Below are 17,843 nucleotides of genomic sequence, written 5' to 3' on the forward strand. Positions count from 1 at the left end.
TGGCCAAATTTCTTAATGCAGGAACCGTCTTGGGGAAAAAAAGAGGCTCAAGACTCAAACAGAGTCTAAAAAAAAGTCAAGAATCTTTCTAGATATATAAAGGATGTGTCATCATAATTATTGTTCCGGGAACATTATTGTTTTCAACGGTGATATGAGATGCCAAATGGATTCTTCAACGATTTCAGCTTTTAAGCGACAGGAAGGTTGAAATGTGGAGAAAGAGATTGGGGGAGATGCAGAGAGACGGTGGTTGAAGGAAATTGGGGAAGAGGGAGATGTCGGGGGGGGGGGGGGTTGGGAGGGATGGAGGTGGATGAAGGTGACTGGGAGGTAAGATATGGAGGGAGGTGACGTCAGTATATACAATAAAAAAAATTAGTTTGGTTTCTATAATCTTATTTCGTATGGCTGATGTAGATGCAGACCAACAGCTACAATTTCACATTCTAGTGGTTAAGCCAAATAACAGCGTCAGGATCAGCACAGTGAGTCGCTGTGATGTATTTGTATCTATATATCAGGCATTGCGTCGTTAAGCATTGTGTGGTCTGGATGACCACAGTGGCTCTTTGGAGATTGTTTGTAATCGAATGCGTTTTAAGATAATAAAATTGGAGTTTATACAATGACGGACCTTACTCTTTGGTTCTTTCTACCTACGTGACTTTACCGAAATAACGAAATAGTATGGATTCCTGCAGTCACGAAAGCTTGAAATCTACAATGACGGACTTTATGTAAACTTCTGTTTGCTCATGAAGCTTGCTGCGAACTGCCGTGGGGCATGCCTGGACACGCGTGATCCTGAAACGATTGTCTGAAGATCGTTCTCGACGAGCGAATGTGTTCGACACAGCAAGACATTTGTAACGCGTGACATCATGGTCAAGGGGCAATCCGTTGTGTGTATGTACGTTGAACTTCTTTTGCGCCGTATGTTGCCAATTGTGCTAATCTGAGGTGCGGGGTAAGGACAACAAACTAAACACGGAAAAGCAGCTCCAAAGAAGCGGATTCGCCTTCCACGGAGGGTGTCATTACACCGGATCCAAGTTGCAATCTCACCGACAAAACATAACTTAAAAACAAAATGAACATTAACGAAACGCAATCACTTTTCCCTCTGCAATTACATCATCCCCAGATCTCTCATGCCAAAAAAAAGTACCACATACGCGAATCTCACTTGTCCTTCAATACATGCTCTGCATGCGTTTTAATTACCTGGTTTAAAAAAAATTATGGAACGTATAGTTAACCACCGTAGACTACTCCTGAAGGCCTCTCTCATCGCGGCAAGCAGACCTCGACATTGGCAGCTAGGCCCTGAACAAGGCCATGCGCACGACGAAACAAAGGGCCCATGTCCACCGCACTGTTGCAACACAACCAAACACGCTCTAATCTCAATCTTGATTTGAAGCTTTCGTGACTGCAGAAATCCATACTCCTTGGTTCTTTCGGTAAAGTCACGTAGGTATAAAATTAAATACAATTTAATTTGTATTTTATTTTATACCGACGTCATTTTACCGATAAAGTACGCTCTAAGCTCCATTTCCCTTCAATACCTGTTTGAATTAAAAGACCCACATCCACCACCACACAACGCAGTGTACTCGCCGCCCATGCTCAGTAATTAACCTGTGCAAAGCGGCCCATTCAGACGCACGGAGCGGGCACAAAACACCATCAGCAGCGGCCTAATTGCCCGCAGAGGCACGTGAATGGACGCCCCTAACGACGGCCAAATAACTCAGCGGGGGGGGGGAGGCGGGCGGCTGTGGTGGTGGTGGTGGGGAGTGGGGGTAGGAGGAGAGGGAACGGCTCGGGCTGGAGGGAGGGACCCCTTTGAAGGGGTTAACGCTCGCTGCAGGGGGCTGTCGGCGCCAGAACCTCGTCAGCCGAAAACACCTCGCCCGTCTGGGACGCAGCGAGGCCTGCACTCTAGCCGTGTTATTTATTTATTTGTCACTCCTTCCTTTAGTTAATTTTCTGGGGTCTGTGGGGGGGGGACGTGGGGTGGGGGGATTAGATTAATCTCCACGATTAGCGGCCGCAATGTTCCCACGCCCCTCTACGCTGTCCGGCCCTCGCTCACCCTCTCGGCCCCGACTCCATCGCTCCCCCTCTCGGCACCGACTCCCTCGCTCACCCTCTCGGCACCGACTCCCTCGCTCACCCTCTCGGCCCCGACTCCCTCGCTCCCCCTCTCGGCACCGACTCCCTCGCTCACCCTCTCGGCCCCGACTCCCTCGCTCCCCCTCTCGGCACCGATTCCCTCGCTCCCCCTCTCGGCACCGACTCCCTCGCTCCCCCTCTAGGCACCGATTCCCTCGCTCCCCCTCTCGGCACCGACTCCCTCGCTCCCCCTCTCGGCCCCGACTCCCTCGCTCACCCTCTCGGCCCCGACTCCCTCGCTCACCCACTCGGCACCGACTCCCCCCCCCCCCACTCGGCCCCGACTCCCTCGCTCCGGGAGACCGGGCGGGTTGGCGCACGCCCGAGATCCGCCGTCGTGGTTTGGAGACCGTGGTTGGTGGATCACGCGGAGATTCGCGTGCGGACGCTGATGTACGGAGATTGTGTAGATGGTGCAGCTGCTGCTGCTGCGACGGTAGTGACGCACAAGCACGATTAATAATGGAAATAAAAAACTCTTTACGCGTTCATCAACTCAACACGTCGCGGGCAATAACCCTTCTTTACATGGCAGGGAGAAGGGGTAATTTCCCGGAATGTTGCCTATTACATACATATGACATCACGGTGGTGTTATTGACGAACGTGTCGAGTTGTCAATCGTGCTTGTGCGCAACCGCCAATGCAGCAGCATCCGAAAAAGAATTGGTGTATGGAGGAATGTTGAACTTCTTTCGCACCGTACGTCGACAACAGTGCTAATCGGAGGTGTAATCTCATGCAGTGTATGACCAGATATGTCTTGTTGACTCGCAACACTCCGGAAGACCGTTCCGGGAATCATTCTTTGCACGCCACATCATTGTCGCCTGATTTTTGCCCTAAATTTTGTTTTGTTATAAACATAGAGTTATAGGCAACATAGGGTACAATAATATATATAGGATCATTATTGTTGGAAGCATCTGTATAGTGTACTCTAGTGGCAGTGCCTTGTTCCCATAATCCCTACTCTAAGCCAGCCCAAGCAGCGTTCTGTAAAAAAAAAATGTGGAGAAAGTCATCATCGTGTAGGAGCCTCATGAACGCAGAAGATCTCTGGGTGTTTGATGTTCCACGAAGGTCGTGGTCCATCCTAAACCGCATCCACTGCACACATCATGCCAGATGCGGACACCTGATGCGCAAATGGAAAATGTAAAACTCTCCAGTGTGCGACTCGGGTCATCCAGAACGTGTAACGACGCGATGCCCGATACACAAATACGAAGGAGACGTCAGAGCGATACGCTTCCCGCTCTGCTCCTGGCGCGGTTATCTGCGCCTGACCACCTGCATGCGAAATTGCAGTCGTTGATCTGCGTCTACATCAGCCGCCGTGCGAGAGAAGAAGAAAAATACCCCCGTGGAAAGCAGTCTCGAGACTTGGAGAGGTTTCCCTGAATACATCACGGAAATCATTCAGCAGAGGCATCTTTACGCTATCTACATCATAAAATGCAGTCGCCGCTACTTGAATGAGCGTGGGGTGCTGTTCGTTTGTCTTTTTCACGTCAAATAACGGCCGTTATTTAAATTTTAAAAAGTTCACCGAAACCGCGCTGCGTCCAATGTCACATTTATGCTGCATTTACGTTAACACGTAAAGAACACCTCCGTTGTCACGGTCACCGCCAGAGGAAGGCGAGATCTCGACGTTTCTGCCCACTGGCCTGTTTCAGGAGGTTTACGGGAGAGTCGTAACGAGTTGTAGAAACCATTGGAACCTCATTTGCCAGAAGAAAAAATATGATAATTGGTGTTTTACCCTTGTATCTGGCAACAAAACTGACACCTTTTTTTTTACAAGGAGTCATGTTTGCATAGACCACAATACCTGCAGTCGTAATGCAAACAAAAAACATAACTATGATAATGTATGCACTGGCCAGTATGCACTGTCAAGGACAGTGCATACTGGCCAGTGCATACATGTCAAGGACAGTGCATACATTATCAGAGTTATGTTTTTTGTTTGCATTACGACTGCAGGTAACGAGTTGTAGAAAGCCGGTGAGAGTGGGTAGTCGGTCATGTCAGACGATGGGTCTCACCGAGTCGCAGTGAGTCATCATTGCAGCTTGAAGATGTTTGTGTTCACATCAAGGGGGTCAATGATATCCGCATTGTCAAGCAAGAAGGGCGACGTGATTCGAGCGTTACCATTGTTTGAAACAGGAGGCGTCTTGCAACCGAGCAAATCTTGAGTGACTTTAATTTAATCTATTGTAATGAAAAGGAACCGTAGAATGTAAATACAGTAAAACCTTGGATTGCGAGCATAATTCGTTCCGGAAACGTGTTTGTAATCCAAAGCACTCGTATATCAAAGCACTCGAATATCAGTTGTGATCACGTGACGCTCGACAGACAGAGCGTATACACGTACTGCTCGTATTGCAAGACCTCGCTCGTTTATCAAATTAATATTTACTTAATTTTTGCTCGTCTTGCAAAACACTCACAGACCAAGTTACTCGCAATCCAAGGTTTTACTGTAAGTAGTTTGAAAATAAGCCACTCACATTCCTATTTGCGGAGTTTGGTGTACGCGGAATGCTAACCGCATGCACATAAACTCAGTTGTTACAAATATATAGGTACATAATGTGCATTGTTATAACATATAGAGCACATATTGTTAATCTACTGCTAGACGAATCTCCGCCACGCTGCACGGTCAATGCGGTTTAAAACTAAAAACTATTTTCTTTTTTTTAAAACTCAACTGAAGTGAAACGCAGGGGAACCCTGAACCAGTTCAGATATCAATCACCGCTGATGTTAGCCGTGGTCTGTAATCGAACTCGGGACGACCAGTTCATAGCGCCGTGTGTGAGCCCGCTGCCTTCCGTGTAAGTAAATACGCCAAGGATTGATCTCGAGTTGAGATATTTCGGATTCTGGGTTATTATGGACAAATTTGGATGTTTTTATATTGTTTTATTTTCATTATTTTATTATTATTTCCCTTCTACGTGACTTTACCGAAAGAACCAAGAATACAAATTCAGATGTATGTACATTTTTTTTAATTTCCGGATCTTTTACACGTCTTCAAAATGTCCCAAAAATGAAACACATTCGTCAATAACAATGTGGACTTAAAAGGGATTAGGGCATATATATTAAACTTGATTTGTATAGTAGGCGAAGCTTCTGGCAATTGCCCTTCTTAATAGCGCATTATACATCCGGATAAATTAAAAACAAAGTCTTCCGAACTTAGGTTGTGATTTCATTATCGTTCGTATGTAAGCCGAACATCGTAATCGCATCACAAACATACACCAGTCTTATTTAACTGACGATATATGGAGGGTGGCTCAAACGTCAGGACAAGTAGGGTTATTTCATTTATGTTAACACATCCTCAAAGTGACTTCCGTCATCATGAATGCGTGCATGAATTGTCTTTTCAAACGAATGTGGGATTTTAACAAAAATGTCACAGGTGTAATGTTTGAAAATGAATCAACTTTATGTTTTGCTCAATTCATTCAGGGTTCTTGGTCGAGTTATGTAAAGGACGGATTTGTGGTAACCCCACAGGAGGAATAACTATATATTAATAATAGATAAAATATTAACTTAAAGGATAAGCAATGAAAATGTTTTACTGCCAGGGTTAAAATAAATAAAATAACCTCATGAGTCTTTACTCTGGGCCACCCTGTACATAAATTTAAAGACAAAGTTCTCCCGCACAGCCGTGCAGATTTTTGGGGCAATTGCTGTTAGTGAGCATCACGCCCGACCGCCTTTGTCTCCTTAGTGGCGATAGATATTTACATATCGCACCAGGTACTAATTTAAGGCGGAGTCGACCTAGGGGAGGGCCCAAGACCGAGTGTTGATTAAATTGTAAACCACGTGTAAAATAAATATGCAGGCTCCCTCGTGAAGTCTGCTGTTCGTTTCACCCGCTTCTCCGTCCCGATGAAGACATATTTACACACGCGCAAGCAGCGAGATTCAAACTTCGCGTTCATTGCTGATTGTTAAAGAAATCGAATACATCTTTAACTCAACCCGCACACAATATTTACCGTGCGTGACAAATCAAACCGCGGTGGAGAGGGAGTGTGGGTGGTGTATAAAAGGTCACAGCCCAGAATATTGAAACAAACAAACTCTTTGGTTATTTCGGTAAAGTCACGCAGGTAGAAAAATAAAATAAAACAAAAAATAATATATCACGACGTGTCGATCGCAACACAAGTCGTCGTCCTCAGGCGGAAAAAATAATCCAGCAGTAGAACTGCTGAACCAGCAGGGGCTGATATGTTATTTTTTGTTTTATTTTTTTTACTACCTACGTGACTTTACCGAAAGAATCAAAGAGTATAAATTCCTGCAGTCACGAAAGCTTCAAATCAATATTGAAACAAAATTCGCCAAAAGCAGGTTTCAACATCAGTTTTCACGAAACAAAATCCAATTCTGTTGTATATAAAAAAAACACACACACGATGGAAAAATAAAAAATTATAATTATTACCAAATAAGAAAATTCACGTGGGGTCGGAGGCGACCCGTGCATTATAATTTACAAACAAACACATAAACAACGGGAACACAACAAACGAAACAAATGTAAATACCGCACTTGCGCGAACATCATCAAACTGCTGCGAGAAGTCGATAGGCAAATATGGGGGGGGGGGGGGGGGTAACGCAACGTGATGCGACGCACAGGGGCCAAGTCAGCCACACGGGCGCCCTGAATCAACAGATAAACAAGTAACAACATGTTAAGAAAATAATTTAAAACATTTACTCATTAAAATTAACCTGTGGTCTACCGTGCCCCAAGCCCGACTAACGGATGAACGCATCTGGCTACCGTATCAACAGAGCAGCATAAAGTTGAGCGACCCACCCCCCCCCCCCATTTGCGGTCGGTATTAAAGCAAGACGCTTTGTAACCTTGACATCTTTTTATTTATTAATACTGTCACTGTGAAACTGTCTTCCTTAAAACCCAATACACGACGCAACGAAAAAGAATATAATTACAGTAAACAGTTGTAGCCTACATATTATTTATTGTGTACGGATTTAAAAACATCCGTGGCTATTTCAGTGAAAGTGAGTCGGGAGAAAGGAAGGGGGCCCACAGTCTGACCCCGCCAGATCCCACCACGTTGAAAGAAGTCACTGCGCGAACCCGTTGATAGACAATTAACCTCGCCGTCCGTGGTCATCCAGAACGGGACCCTAACAACGCACAACGACGCAATGCCCCTGATCCACAAATACGACAGAGAAATCACAGCGATATACACTCCGCTGGCTCCTGACGCGGTTTGATCTTCCACGAAGCTCCATGGTCTACCCCTAAACCGCATCACCCACCGCACAAAGCATGGCAGCAGCAGATGCGGATACCTGATGCACAAATAGGCAATTAAAAAACTCTCCAGTAGTGTGCGACTGTGGTCATCCAGAACAGACCGTACCACGTATAACGCCGCAATGCCCCGATCCACAATTACGGAGGGGACATCAAAGCGAGTACACTCCGTTTACTCCTGACGCGGTTGTCTGGCTTGACCACCTGAATGTGAGATTGCAGTCAGTAGCTCTGCATCTACATCAGCAGCCACACGAAAGAAGAACCTCGCCGATATTGCACGATTTCCGAAATGATTGTAACACAAACCTCCTTCCATCACGCCAAATACATCCAAAGAGACAGAATTAATATTAAGGTGCAGCTCAGTAATGGCCCGCTCACACTCCTGCTGGCGGATAGAGTTTCCACCAACGTGGAGCCATAGGGAGTGCTTGGCCTGCTCTTCCACGCTGGCCAGACGTTCTTGGGAGAGCCGGGGAATCACCCACGCTTTGGCGCACCACGCGCGATGCTTGTGGAGCGGCGTGCGACACGAAGGATCAGTTCGCGTGGCGGAGGAAGCCGCGAACTCCGTCTCCAGACACACAGACGCCGCCAGCGGAGCAGCGGCTACCCAGGGTCATGGTTAGGGCTGGCGGGTCAACAGCTCTCCCCTATCTCGCTCGTTGTCCCACTCAACCTTTCGTTGCCTCTCTTCCTCCATCTCCCTCCGCGCATCCCTTCACCCCCTCGCCCCCATCTCCGTATATCGCACCACAGAGGGCAGCAGCAGCAGCAGCGCTGTCCGATCTTGGGTTCTGCTCCCATTGCTGCCCTTTTGACCCCGGCACTTTGGTCCGAGTCGGGCTCCTAGTAGAGGAGCAGGTACGGGCAGCAGGGCGGGGCCGAGAACGCGGGGGGTGCGGAGAGGGGCGGGGCCAGAGCCCCCAGCGGCGTCAACCACGAGGCGAGGGGCGGGGCGAGGGGGTACAGCGGGGGGACGTGGGGGAACGCGCCCCCACCCCGCGCCCCCAACTCCTCCCGCTTCTGCTTCATGCGCCGGTTCTGGAACCAGGTCTTCACCTGCAGAGGGGCGGGGTGGGGGCACATCATTAGATTATTGTTTTCAGGGTCACTGCCACCATGCTATATATGATTTGTGTTGTTTAATTGTTGTGTATTGATGGGGGGAGGGGGTAGTGGTGGGGCAGTGGTGAGCGAGCGCACTGCGCCACCAATTCGGCTACCTGAGTTTGATTCCTGACCACGGCTAACATATTGGAGAGTGATATCCCTTCCGATTCTTGGTGCTCTCCTTTCACCAAACCGCACTGACCAGCGGCGTGGTGAAGTATGGTCAAACTACCCCCACGAACGGCACAACAGTGGAGACTGGGTGTACATTCCATATACAGCCTCGCTTTCCAATTAAAGTTGGAGACACGCATTTTGCCCTGTCCGTCTGTCCGCAACCCCCCGGGGTGAGCGACACGACGGTAACTCATCGTGCAGAGATGATCCACTGCTAACGTGCTGCTACAACGTGGACTGTACGAAGTCGTGACGACGATGACAACGATGACGCGTGCCCGCCTCCTCACCTGCAGGTCGCTCATGCCGAGCTGGCGGCCCAGCTCCCCGCGCTCCGCCACGCTCAGGTATCTCCTGCGGCGGAAGCTGCTCTCGAGCTCCGCGAGCTGCGCGCTGCTGAACGCGGTGCGCGCGCGGCGACAGAAGCCGGCGGCGCGGCGCGGTCCGTGGCGCGGCGCGTCTCCCTCCTCCTCCTCCGCCTCCTCCTCATCTGTGACGCCACCGCTTGTAGCTGCTGCTGCGGGGCTACTGCCGCTGCTGCTGCTGCAGGGCGCGGGGCTACTGCTTCTGCTCGAGTGCTGGGAACCTGCTGCGAGAAGAGAGGGTGGAGATGGAGATGAAGTTGGGAGTCGCGACAAATCCACGTGGCGCGCGAGACGCGCACTCGCCACTCACGTGCGCGAGAGCAGCTCCCGCTACCGGGTGAAGGGACCCCCACAACTTGACACGAGACTCCTGATTGCGTTTCTGTTTGCGTTCGATCGTGCGTTGGTGTTTTGTCAAATGACGAACCATCCGCCCTCCACCACCCGACACAAAACGAACAAGGCAAGTCGTCACGTGGGCAAATGTACCGACTGATCCCGAATTTCAGCGAAACCGGTTGCGTTGAAAATCAAGAAACACGATGACAATGCAATTCCACGTTTGGCTGGAGATTGCGCAGCATCATCGAGATTGCAGCATCATCAAGTGTGGAGATGTTGGATGGGTTGCAAAGAGTCGTGCCGGTGAACCGGTTTGATCACGAGAGATGATTGATGGTTTGGAATTTGGTGATAATTGGCTGTCCTTAATTATATTCAGATTTATTGTGTTGGTTGTAGCGTATGAAACAATAATTTACACGTGTTTGTGAGATGGCGTTATAGCCAAGGGGTTCGTGAATCCGTCTGTAACAGCTGATATTTTTGTAAGCGTGGTGGAGGTTGTTTTCTTCCGGGCTACCCGGCTTTAAATCCCACTCTTAAATGTAAAATAGAATGTCCAAGTAAAACTGAAAGTTGGTGAAACAATGCGGTCTTGAGACTCGTGGAGGTGAGAACCCGACAGAGACCCACAGTCTTTGGTTCTTTCGGTAAAGTCACGTAGATATAAAATAAAATAAATTAAATCACAACGTTTCGATTGCAACACAAGCAATCATCATCAGGTGGGATAACCACAGCAAAAAAACATTTTTCTTGCTGTGGTTTTCCCTGCAGTCACGAAAACTTCAAATCTAGAGAGACCCACAGCTCAGTGCGCTCCCGCCTTGAATGTCATCGAAGTAGGTTCAGCAATTTCCACCGACCATCCTCGAGACAACAACGCAAGCGATGAATTAATGACGATGATCTACGCGCCAGTTGTCCATCTCACCTGGGCTGCTGGGGCACGAGTTGGGACGAAAGTCAGGCGAGGTCGATCCTGCGCGTCGCTGTTCGTCCAACGATGACTGCGACGAGATGAAGAATGATGACGGCGACGACGAAGATGATGATAATGAATAATAAGACGACGACGGTGACGGTGATGACAAGAAGGAAGCGGATGGCGACAGCTCCCCAGCCACCGTCGTCTCCATCTCTCCACAGCTGAGGCCCGCCAGCCACTCCACCGAGGAGAACATGCTCTTCGTCATGGTGCTGCGGTGCGCGCTGCTGTCTGCTGGGACCCGGCTGAGGAGGCGGGGGACCTTATAAAGGGGGTCGCGGACAGCCCGGCTGTTTGCGGTGGGCGGTTAATTATGAAGTCATTGGGCCCCAAGGGATCAAAGGGCGCTCGCCGATGTCTGGCGCGGCGATTTGAGCGACTCGGGGAGCGAACGACTTCCGAGCGGCGACGCCGCGAAGTTGTGGCGCCGCCGCGTCTGTGGGGGGCGGGGCGGTGGGGGTCCTCCCTCCCTAACCCTCCCCCTCCATCCCTTGATTCATCCTTCTCTCCCTCATTCACTCAATCCTTCCCTCCAACCTCTCCGTTAACTCCGGCTCGTCCATAACCGACGTATACACCGTCCCTCCATCCCCTCTACCCTCGCTCGCTCCCTCATTCACTCCATCCTCTCCATTCATTCCTTCTCTTACTAACGTCCACCTGTCTTCCCTCTCTCCCCGTCATCCCTTCCTTCCCTCCCTCTCCCAATCCACGATTTCCTCAATCACCTCCGTTTCATCCCCTCCCTTCACAACCCCCCACCATTCCTTCACTCCCTCCGTACGTCCTCCACCCCTCCCCTCCCCCACCCCCTCCTCCCTCTCCACATCCCCCTCGTCCATCCTTCCCTCCCCTCCTCTCTCCGCCACTCCCTCCCTCTTCGCAGAGGAACTCGCGACTCGGTAGACGTGTGAAATGTGAGGGCTGTCAACACGCGCCGTAAACAATCTCCCAGGCACGGGACTCGCGGCCACAAGACGGACGCGGTGTTGGGAGCGTTGGGAGCGTGTGCGTGCGCGTGAGCGTGCGTGCGCGTGCGTGTGTGTACGTGAGCGTGCGTGTGTGCGTGCGCGTGTGTACGTGCGCGTGCGTGTGTGCGTGCGCGTGCGTGCGCGCGTGTGTACGTGAACGTGCGTGCGTGTGTGCGTGCGTGTGTGTGCGTGCGCGTGCATGCGTGCGCGTGCGTGTGTGTGCGTGCTCGCTAACAGCACTTGGGCCAACAGTCTGCTAAGGCTATACGGGGGAATCTGTGTCTTTGTATGGACATGTGTATGCACCCGTGTGTGTGTGTGTGCTCTACGTATGTGCGTGTGTCTGCGTTTGTGCGGTTACAGCTGCGCGCGTGCGTATATTCATATTCGTGGGGAGCGGTGGTGTACTGATTAGCACACTGCGCTTCGAAGCGGGCGACCCGAGTTTGATCCCCGCTGATGGACAGCATCGAGGCCTCCCCTAGGTTTACGCAGCCTTCAGACGAGTACCTCGTGCGGTGTGTAAACATCGGGTCTGTGGCGATGAAGGCGGCCGGGCGTGGAGTTGGCCACCCACTCCCTCGTGTGCCGTGCCGACCTCCATAGGTGCTCGCCAACAGCACTTGCCCCAACAGATCCGTGTCGGGATGTGCCAAAGACATCCCAATACGGCTCATACATCACATACACGTGTAGAGTCCTTTGTCAATCCACTCCTGGATGAAGGTCTGTCTTGACCATTTGGGGAGTTGTTTTACCACACTTCAACATGCTGGTCAGTGCGGGTGGGTGAACGGGGGATATGACCCAGGAACGGTTCAAATATCACAATGTCACAGATCCACTGTGCCACAGATCCACCTACCTACATACATGCAATTGCCTCGTGGGTAGCGCTCAATTAATAGAACACAGTTTGGCAACTTATTTTTTTCTGTGACCACTTTCATGCAGCCGCTATAGCTGTCCAATTCAATTGAATCATCCACTTACTCAAACACCCACTCACACACTCATTCACCAATTCACGCACTTACGAACATACCCACTCACATCCCCCCAATCGCTCACCCGCTCACCCATACCGACACCCACTCAGTCACCCATATACCCACTGACACAGCCATTCGTAAATTTGCCCACTCACTCAGAAACCCACATACTCACTCACCCAGTCACACACTCACCCGACCACTGATACACTCACCCACTCACTGAGTCACTCACCCACCCATTGTCACACCTACCGCCCACTCTCCACGCATTGTCCATTGTCACAGGTGCGATTCCCAGGGCTACGTGCTTGAGAAAGTCGCGACATCACCGCTGCAGACGACAATCATCACAGCTCAAGGCAGATTAGACGCCAGTGAATTTAACGACGTGGGTTGTTATAGTTAATTTGTTGCCGAGTTTTTAAAGCTATACTTTTTTTTTAAACAAACTTACACGAGTGGTTTATGTAACGCAGTGCACGAGCGGTGGCACAGTGGTTATCGCACGGCGCAATGAATCCGGCTTACCCGAGTTCAATTCCGGGCCACGGATAGCATTAGTGGGCAAATGAATCTTGAATCGTTCCTGGATCTACCGATACACTTTTCAGCAGCAACCCGCACGAAACCAGCGTGGTGAAGTGTGGCCGCACAACTCCCGCGTCGGCAGAGAGAGAGAGAGGGGCCTTTCATCCAGCAGTGGATTGCCAAAGAGGCAGCTAATTATTGTTATTGACGATGACACTGCCGCCTATTTGCTGCGAGCGTTTAACCCACCATTGTCCCGGCTCGCTTAACAGGAGAGCGCCTCTCTCCTTTCATGTTCAAGGAGAGGAGACAAATAAACCCAATGACTCCCATAAAGCAGCAGCAGCAGCGGCAGCCTCTTAACCTCGGGCAGAGAAAGACGGCCTGCTGGGAGGGATGGGGGAGGGGGGGCAGTAAGGGGATGGGCGGTGGTGGGAGGTGGGGGCGATGGGGAAGAGAACCGGAGGTGATCGGGAGGAGTTTTGAGAACTTACTTCTCCCCCCCCCGACGCCCCACCAGCTCGCCACTCCACTGCTCTGCGGCGTACCCCCCCCTCCTTGCCCCACCTCCCTCCGCCTTGGGGGATTTATAATTTATTTTATTTTGTAAATTGGACATGGGAATCAAAATTTCACTGATTCATTGATTGCATTGATCAACAAAAAAAAAAACGTTTTTTTCTGGCCTGGACTTTTGCAGCTGTTTTAGACTAATTTCAGGGTGCTGATTCCAAATCTGATCTCAGATTTGCTCTATCACATCATTTTTATGCTATCGGCATACCCCATTTTCATTGATTTTACCCGAAATTAACTCTGTCACTTATGATTGCAAGTTGTTGCGAGTCAGTGACTGCTTTAGTGTTAAAATATGGTGCTGTATTTTTATGATAGTGTGTTTATAATATAATTTTATGTAGATATTCACATTTATTTCATATTTTTCTTCTGCAGTTTTTATTGAAAATGCAATATTTGATATCTCAAAAACCTGATGGGATAGACAAAAACTGATGCCAGATTTGGAATCAGCACCCCAAAATTACCTTAAAACCGTTGGAATAACTTGTGCCAGAAAAAGTGTGTTGACAAGTGTTATTTTACCAGGTAAGGCGCACTGAGCTATTTCGCACTTTTTTCAGACGCGACCTGGCTACAATTGATAGCTCAACAAAGTGGCGTATCGAGTGGACATTTAAATCAGCCCAAATACTCTAAACGCGTGATGTCGATTCTAAAATTTGGAGGGAGAAAACAGCGGAGGACACAGAGAAAAATCCACGCGACCACGCGGAGAGACATGCAAACTCCAAATATTCAGGAGCAGGCGTCAGGGTTGGGATCGAACCCACAACCTCCAAGCATACCAGGCGAGGAAGTTAACATCAAGGCCGTAATTATAATATATAGCAATATATTGCTATAAAATAGATTTCTGTTTATATGATTGTGGTTATGGTTGTACTTTATTAATCCATAATCTATGCCATTACATACAATGAAACAAGAAAAGGTAAATAATGAAAACAGCAATGTATTATACAACTATTAGACATTATTGTAAAAAAAGTCCATCCTATGTATGAGTGAATTTTTTTAATATTTTAGGCAAGAAATGGTAGGAAATTAGTTTTCAAATTTAGATTTTTTTTCTGGGGGGCGGGGGGGGCCAGACCCCCTGGAAGATTTGGTCCCCCCCAATGTTGACTCCATGGCTACGGCCTTGGTTAACATCTCGCCACCGTGGCGCCCATATACATCGAATATAGATGATTATGCTCACGATACAAATAGGTGGAGGTGCGTCAGCACGTTTTAAGGGGAACTGTATCGATCAGTAGTTACGTTTAAAAACAACAGTGTTATTGTGGAATTATTAAAACAATTAAACACGAGTTTACAGCCTTCTCTGTTGAAGACCTCGTCACTGCAGTCCGGTTTGTTGGGGATCATTTGACCATACTTCCCCACGCTGGTCAGTACGGGCTGGTGAACGGGGGAGATGGCCTGGGATCGATTCATATAAAACTCGCTACTGATGTGAGCCGTCGCCGGGTATATCGGGTGGGCGATGTGTCTGTGTGTGTGTCTGTGTGTGTGTCTGTGTGTGTGTCTGTGTGTGTGGGGAGCGGTAGTGTAGCGATTAGCGCGCTGCGCTACGAACCTGGCGACCCGAGTTCGATTCTCACTCACGGCCAACACCGGTGACGGTTATCTGAACCGGTCCTGGGCCTCCCCTAGGTCGACTCAGCCTCAAATGAGTACCAAGTGCGGTGCGTAAAAACATCGCCACTGGGGAGACAAAGGCGGTCGGGTGTTGCGCTGGCCACCCACCCTATCTTGTTGCCGTGCCGACCTTCATAGGTGTTACTGGCTAACACCACTTGTCCCAACAGTCTGTTCAGGCTGTACGGGGGATCTTTGTCTTTGTTTGGGCTGCGTGTGGAGGAGGAGAAGTGGTGTCCGTGGGAGTGCACGACGCTCCAAGTCCTTGAGTCCCGATTACAGTTGGCGGGGAGGAGTTGGTGGGGAGGAATGGGGGGGGCGGCATCATTAGGCCCGCGGGGCGCAGCGTGAACAGTCAAACTCTCCTCCGCGCATTCTCCGCCTAATGGCCGCGTAATGTTAAGCAAATAGCCTCCCGCCTCCCCCCCACTTTGAAGGAGCCGAGGAACCTTCCAACACTCCCCCCTCCCACCCCACACAACTCCCCCCCCCCGTCACCGCCAGCTCAGAGCCTGGGCCGTGGGAGAGACGGAGGGGCCCGAGGGTGGGGGCCGAGGGGATGGGGTGTTGAGTCCCCACTGGGAGACGGGCGCCACGCAGCGGGGAGACGGAACGGGCTGGGCTGAGGGTGGTGGGGGGGGGGGAGATGGGGGGGAGAGATGGGTAGGGGGGACAGTCAAGTGATAAGCATCGTCAACGGGCCAGACGACCTAATGCCAATGATGCGCACACAGGCAAATCGTCCACGAGGCCTCGCTATAATCTTTTATCAGGAGGGCCCTGATGCATTTTGGATGTTTGGCCAAAACCATGAAGGAGCGGATTGCGTCTCGCGTGTGTGTGGATGAGACGGGAGAGCGTGCAGACAAAATCCCGGCAATGCATCCGAGGCGGTACATTTTCAGTGCTCCGTACAGATGCATTCAATAATCCATCGCTGTACTGCCATCTGCCGCCCGCCTCTCAATCTCCGAGATCACAGCACCTGGTGTTTCTATGCGGGGATAAATTGTGGGTTGTTAACGCAAATCGTAAACATGCATAAGTCGTCATCGTTAAGGGGACAATCATTGGCAGGGTTAGGGGCGATTGAGTTCCTGAAGAGCTGCATTGTGGTAATCTTGCGTCGTCACCATGATAGTTGTATTGACTTCGCTGCAATAGGTCAACCATAATAATAACAACAACAGCCCATACTAGCCAAGTCTTAAATAAACGCGTCACAATAATGATGATGCACGGACAAAGTAAAGTTTAATAGAACATTGTGAATTACTATAATCCCATAAATATTCAAACGGGTCTGTTTCACTACCAACAAATATCACGTGTGAGTCGATCAGCCGAAAGTCCTTCTTGATAAACATATTTGGTTTCGAGTGATCTGTGTCTCATCAGCAGGATAAAGGTCCGTAAAACAAATGGTGTTAGAGGCCTGTAGTCTAAATGGACCGAACTCTGAGGTAATTTTACGTTCGATTTTTTAATTCTCAAAACTCGTGCTTATACTCCTGGTACGTAGAGAAGTCGATTTCGTTGTGGACTCTCCCGGTGCCCTTAAAATAAACGGCTCGTCCTATTGATAGACTGGATCCCGCCATAGGAACGTGGACTATCCATCTGTGCTCATTGAAACAGGAGGATAATTTGGTATTTTGAAGTCAAATATCCATCGTATAGTATTTGACAGATGGAACTTTGTTGAAGATTGCGCACACACACGGGCGTGCACTCATATGTACACGCAAACAGCACTTGTCCCCAACACTTGCCCCTACAAGTCTGTGCGACTATACGGGGGATCTTTGTAATTCGTTACCTTTCATGTACGCAAAACAAAGACAAAGATCCCCCGTATAGCCTTACACAGACTGTTGGGGCAAGTCATGCTAGCGAGCACCTATGAAGGCCGGTACGGTAAAACGAGGGGGTGGGTGGCCAGCACCACGCCCGGCCGTGTTTGTCTCCCCCAGTGGCAATGCTTACTACACACATCACCAGGTACTCATTTGAGACTGAGTCGACCTACGGAAGACCCAAGACCGGGTTCAAATATTCCCCACTGTAATTGTTTGTGAGCGGGAATCGAACCCGGGTCGCTGGGTTCGTAGCGCAGTGCGCTAACCATTGCGCCACAGCTCTTCAATAAATACACACACATATACACACACATACACACACATACACACACACATACACACACATACACACACATACCCACACACATACACACACATATACACACACATACCCACACACATACAAAGATCCCCCATATAGCCTTGACAGACTGTAGGGGCAAGTGCTGTTAGCGAGCACCTATGAAGGCCGGAACGGTACACGAGGGGGTGGGTGGCCAGCACCACGCCCGACCGCCTTTGTCTCCCCAGTGGCGATGTTTACACACCGCACCAGGTACTCATTTGAGGCTGAGTCGACCTAGGGGAGGCCCAGGACCGGTTCAAATAATCGTCACCGGTGTTGGCCGTGAGCGGGAATCGAACCCGGATCGGTGGGTTCATAGCGCAGCGCGCTAACCGCTACACATACACACACACATACACACACACATACACACACATACACACATACACA

At 49.8% G+C, this 17,843-nt stretch overlaps 1 protein-coding gene across 1 annotated transcript; it reads right to left on the reverse strand.

The window, feature by feature from the left end:
* Positions 1-8,392: 8,392 nt before the first annotated feature.
* On the reverse strand, positions 8,393-10,791 carry LOC144721792 (uncharacterized). Its single transcript, XM_078599714.1, has 3 exons — positions 10,475-10,791; positions 9,124-9,422; positions 8,393-8,605 (listed from the first exon to the last, which is right to left on the reverse strand). Exons 1-3 carry the CDS (start codon positions 10,734-10,736, stop codon positions 8,393-8,395), a joined length of 774 nt encoding a protein of 257 aa, XP_078455840.1. The 5' UTR covers positions 10,737-10,791.
* Between the last annotated feature and the right edge of the window lie 7,052 nt (positions 10,792-17,843).

Source organism: Lampetra planeri, chromosome 12 (genome assembly GCF_965212315.1).
Source record: "Lampetra planeri chromosome 12, kcLamPlan1.2.h2, whole genome shotgun sequence".
In the NCBI taxonomy this organism is placed as follows: Eukaryota; Metazoa; Chordata; class Hyperoartia; order Petromyzontiformes; family Petromyzontidae; genus Lampetra; species Lampetra planeri.

Excerpts from the sequence above, each read along its gene's own strand:
- LOC144721792 (XM_078599714.1), bottom strand. The coding sequence starts at position 10,736 with ATGACGAAGAGCATGTTCTCCTCGGTGGAGTGGCTGGCGGGCCTCAGC. Across the intron at positions 9,423-10,474 it reads CTCGTGCCCCAGCAGCCCAG|CAGGTTCCCAGCACTCGAGC; the intron begins GTGAGATGGACA and ends CTCTTCTCGCAG. Across the intron at positions 8,606-9,123 it reads TCGGCATGAGCGACCTGCAG|GTGAAGACCTGGTTCCAGAA; the intron begins GTGAGGAGGCGG and ends GCCCCTCTGCAG.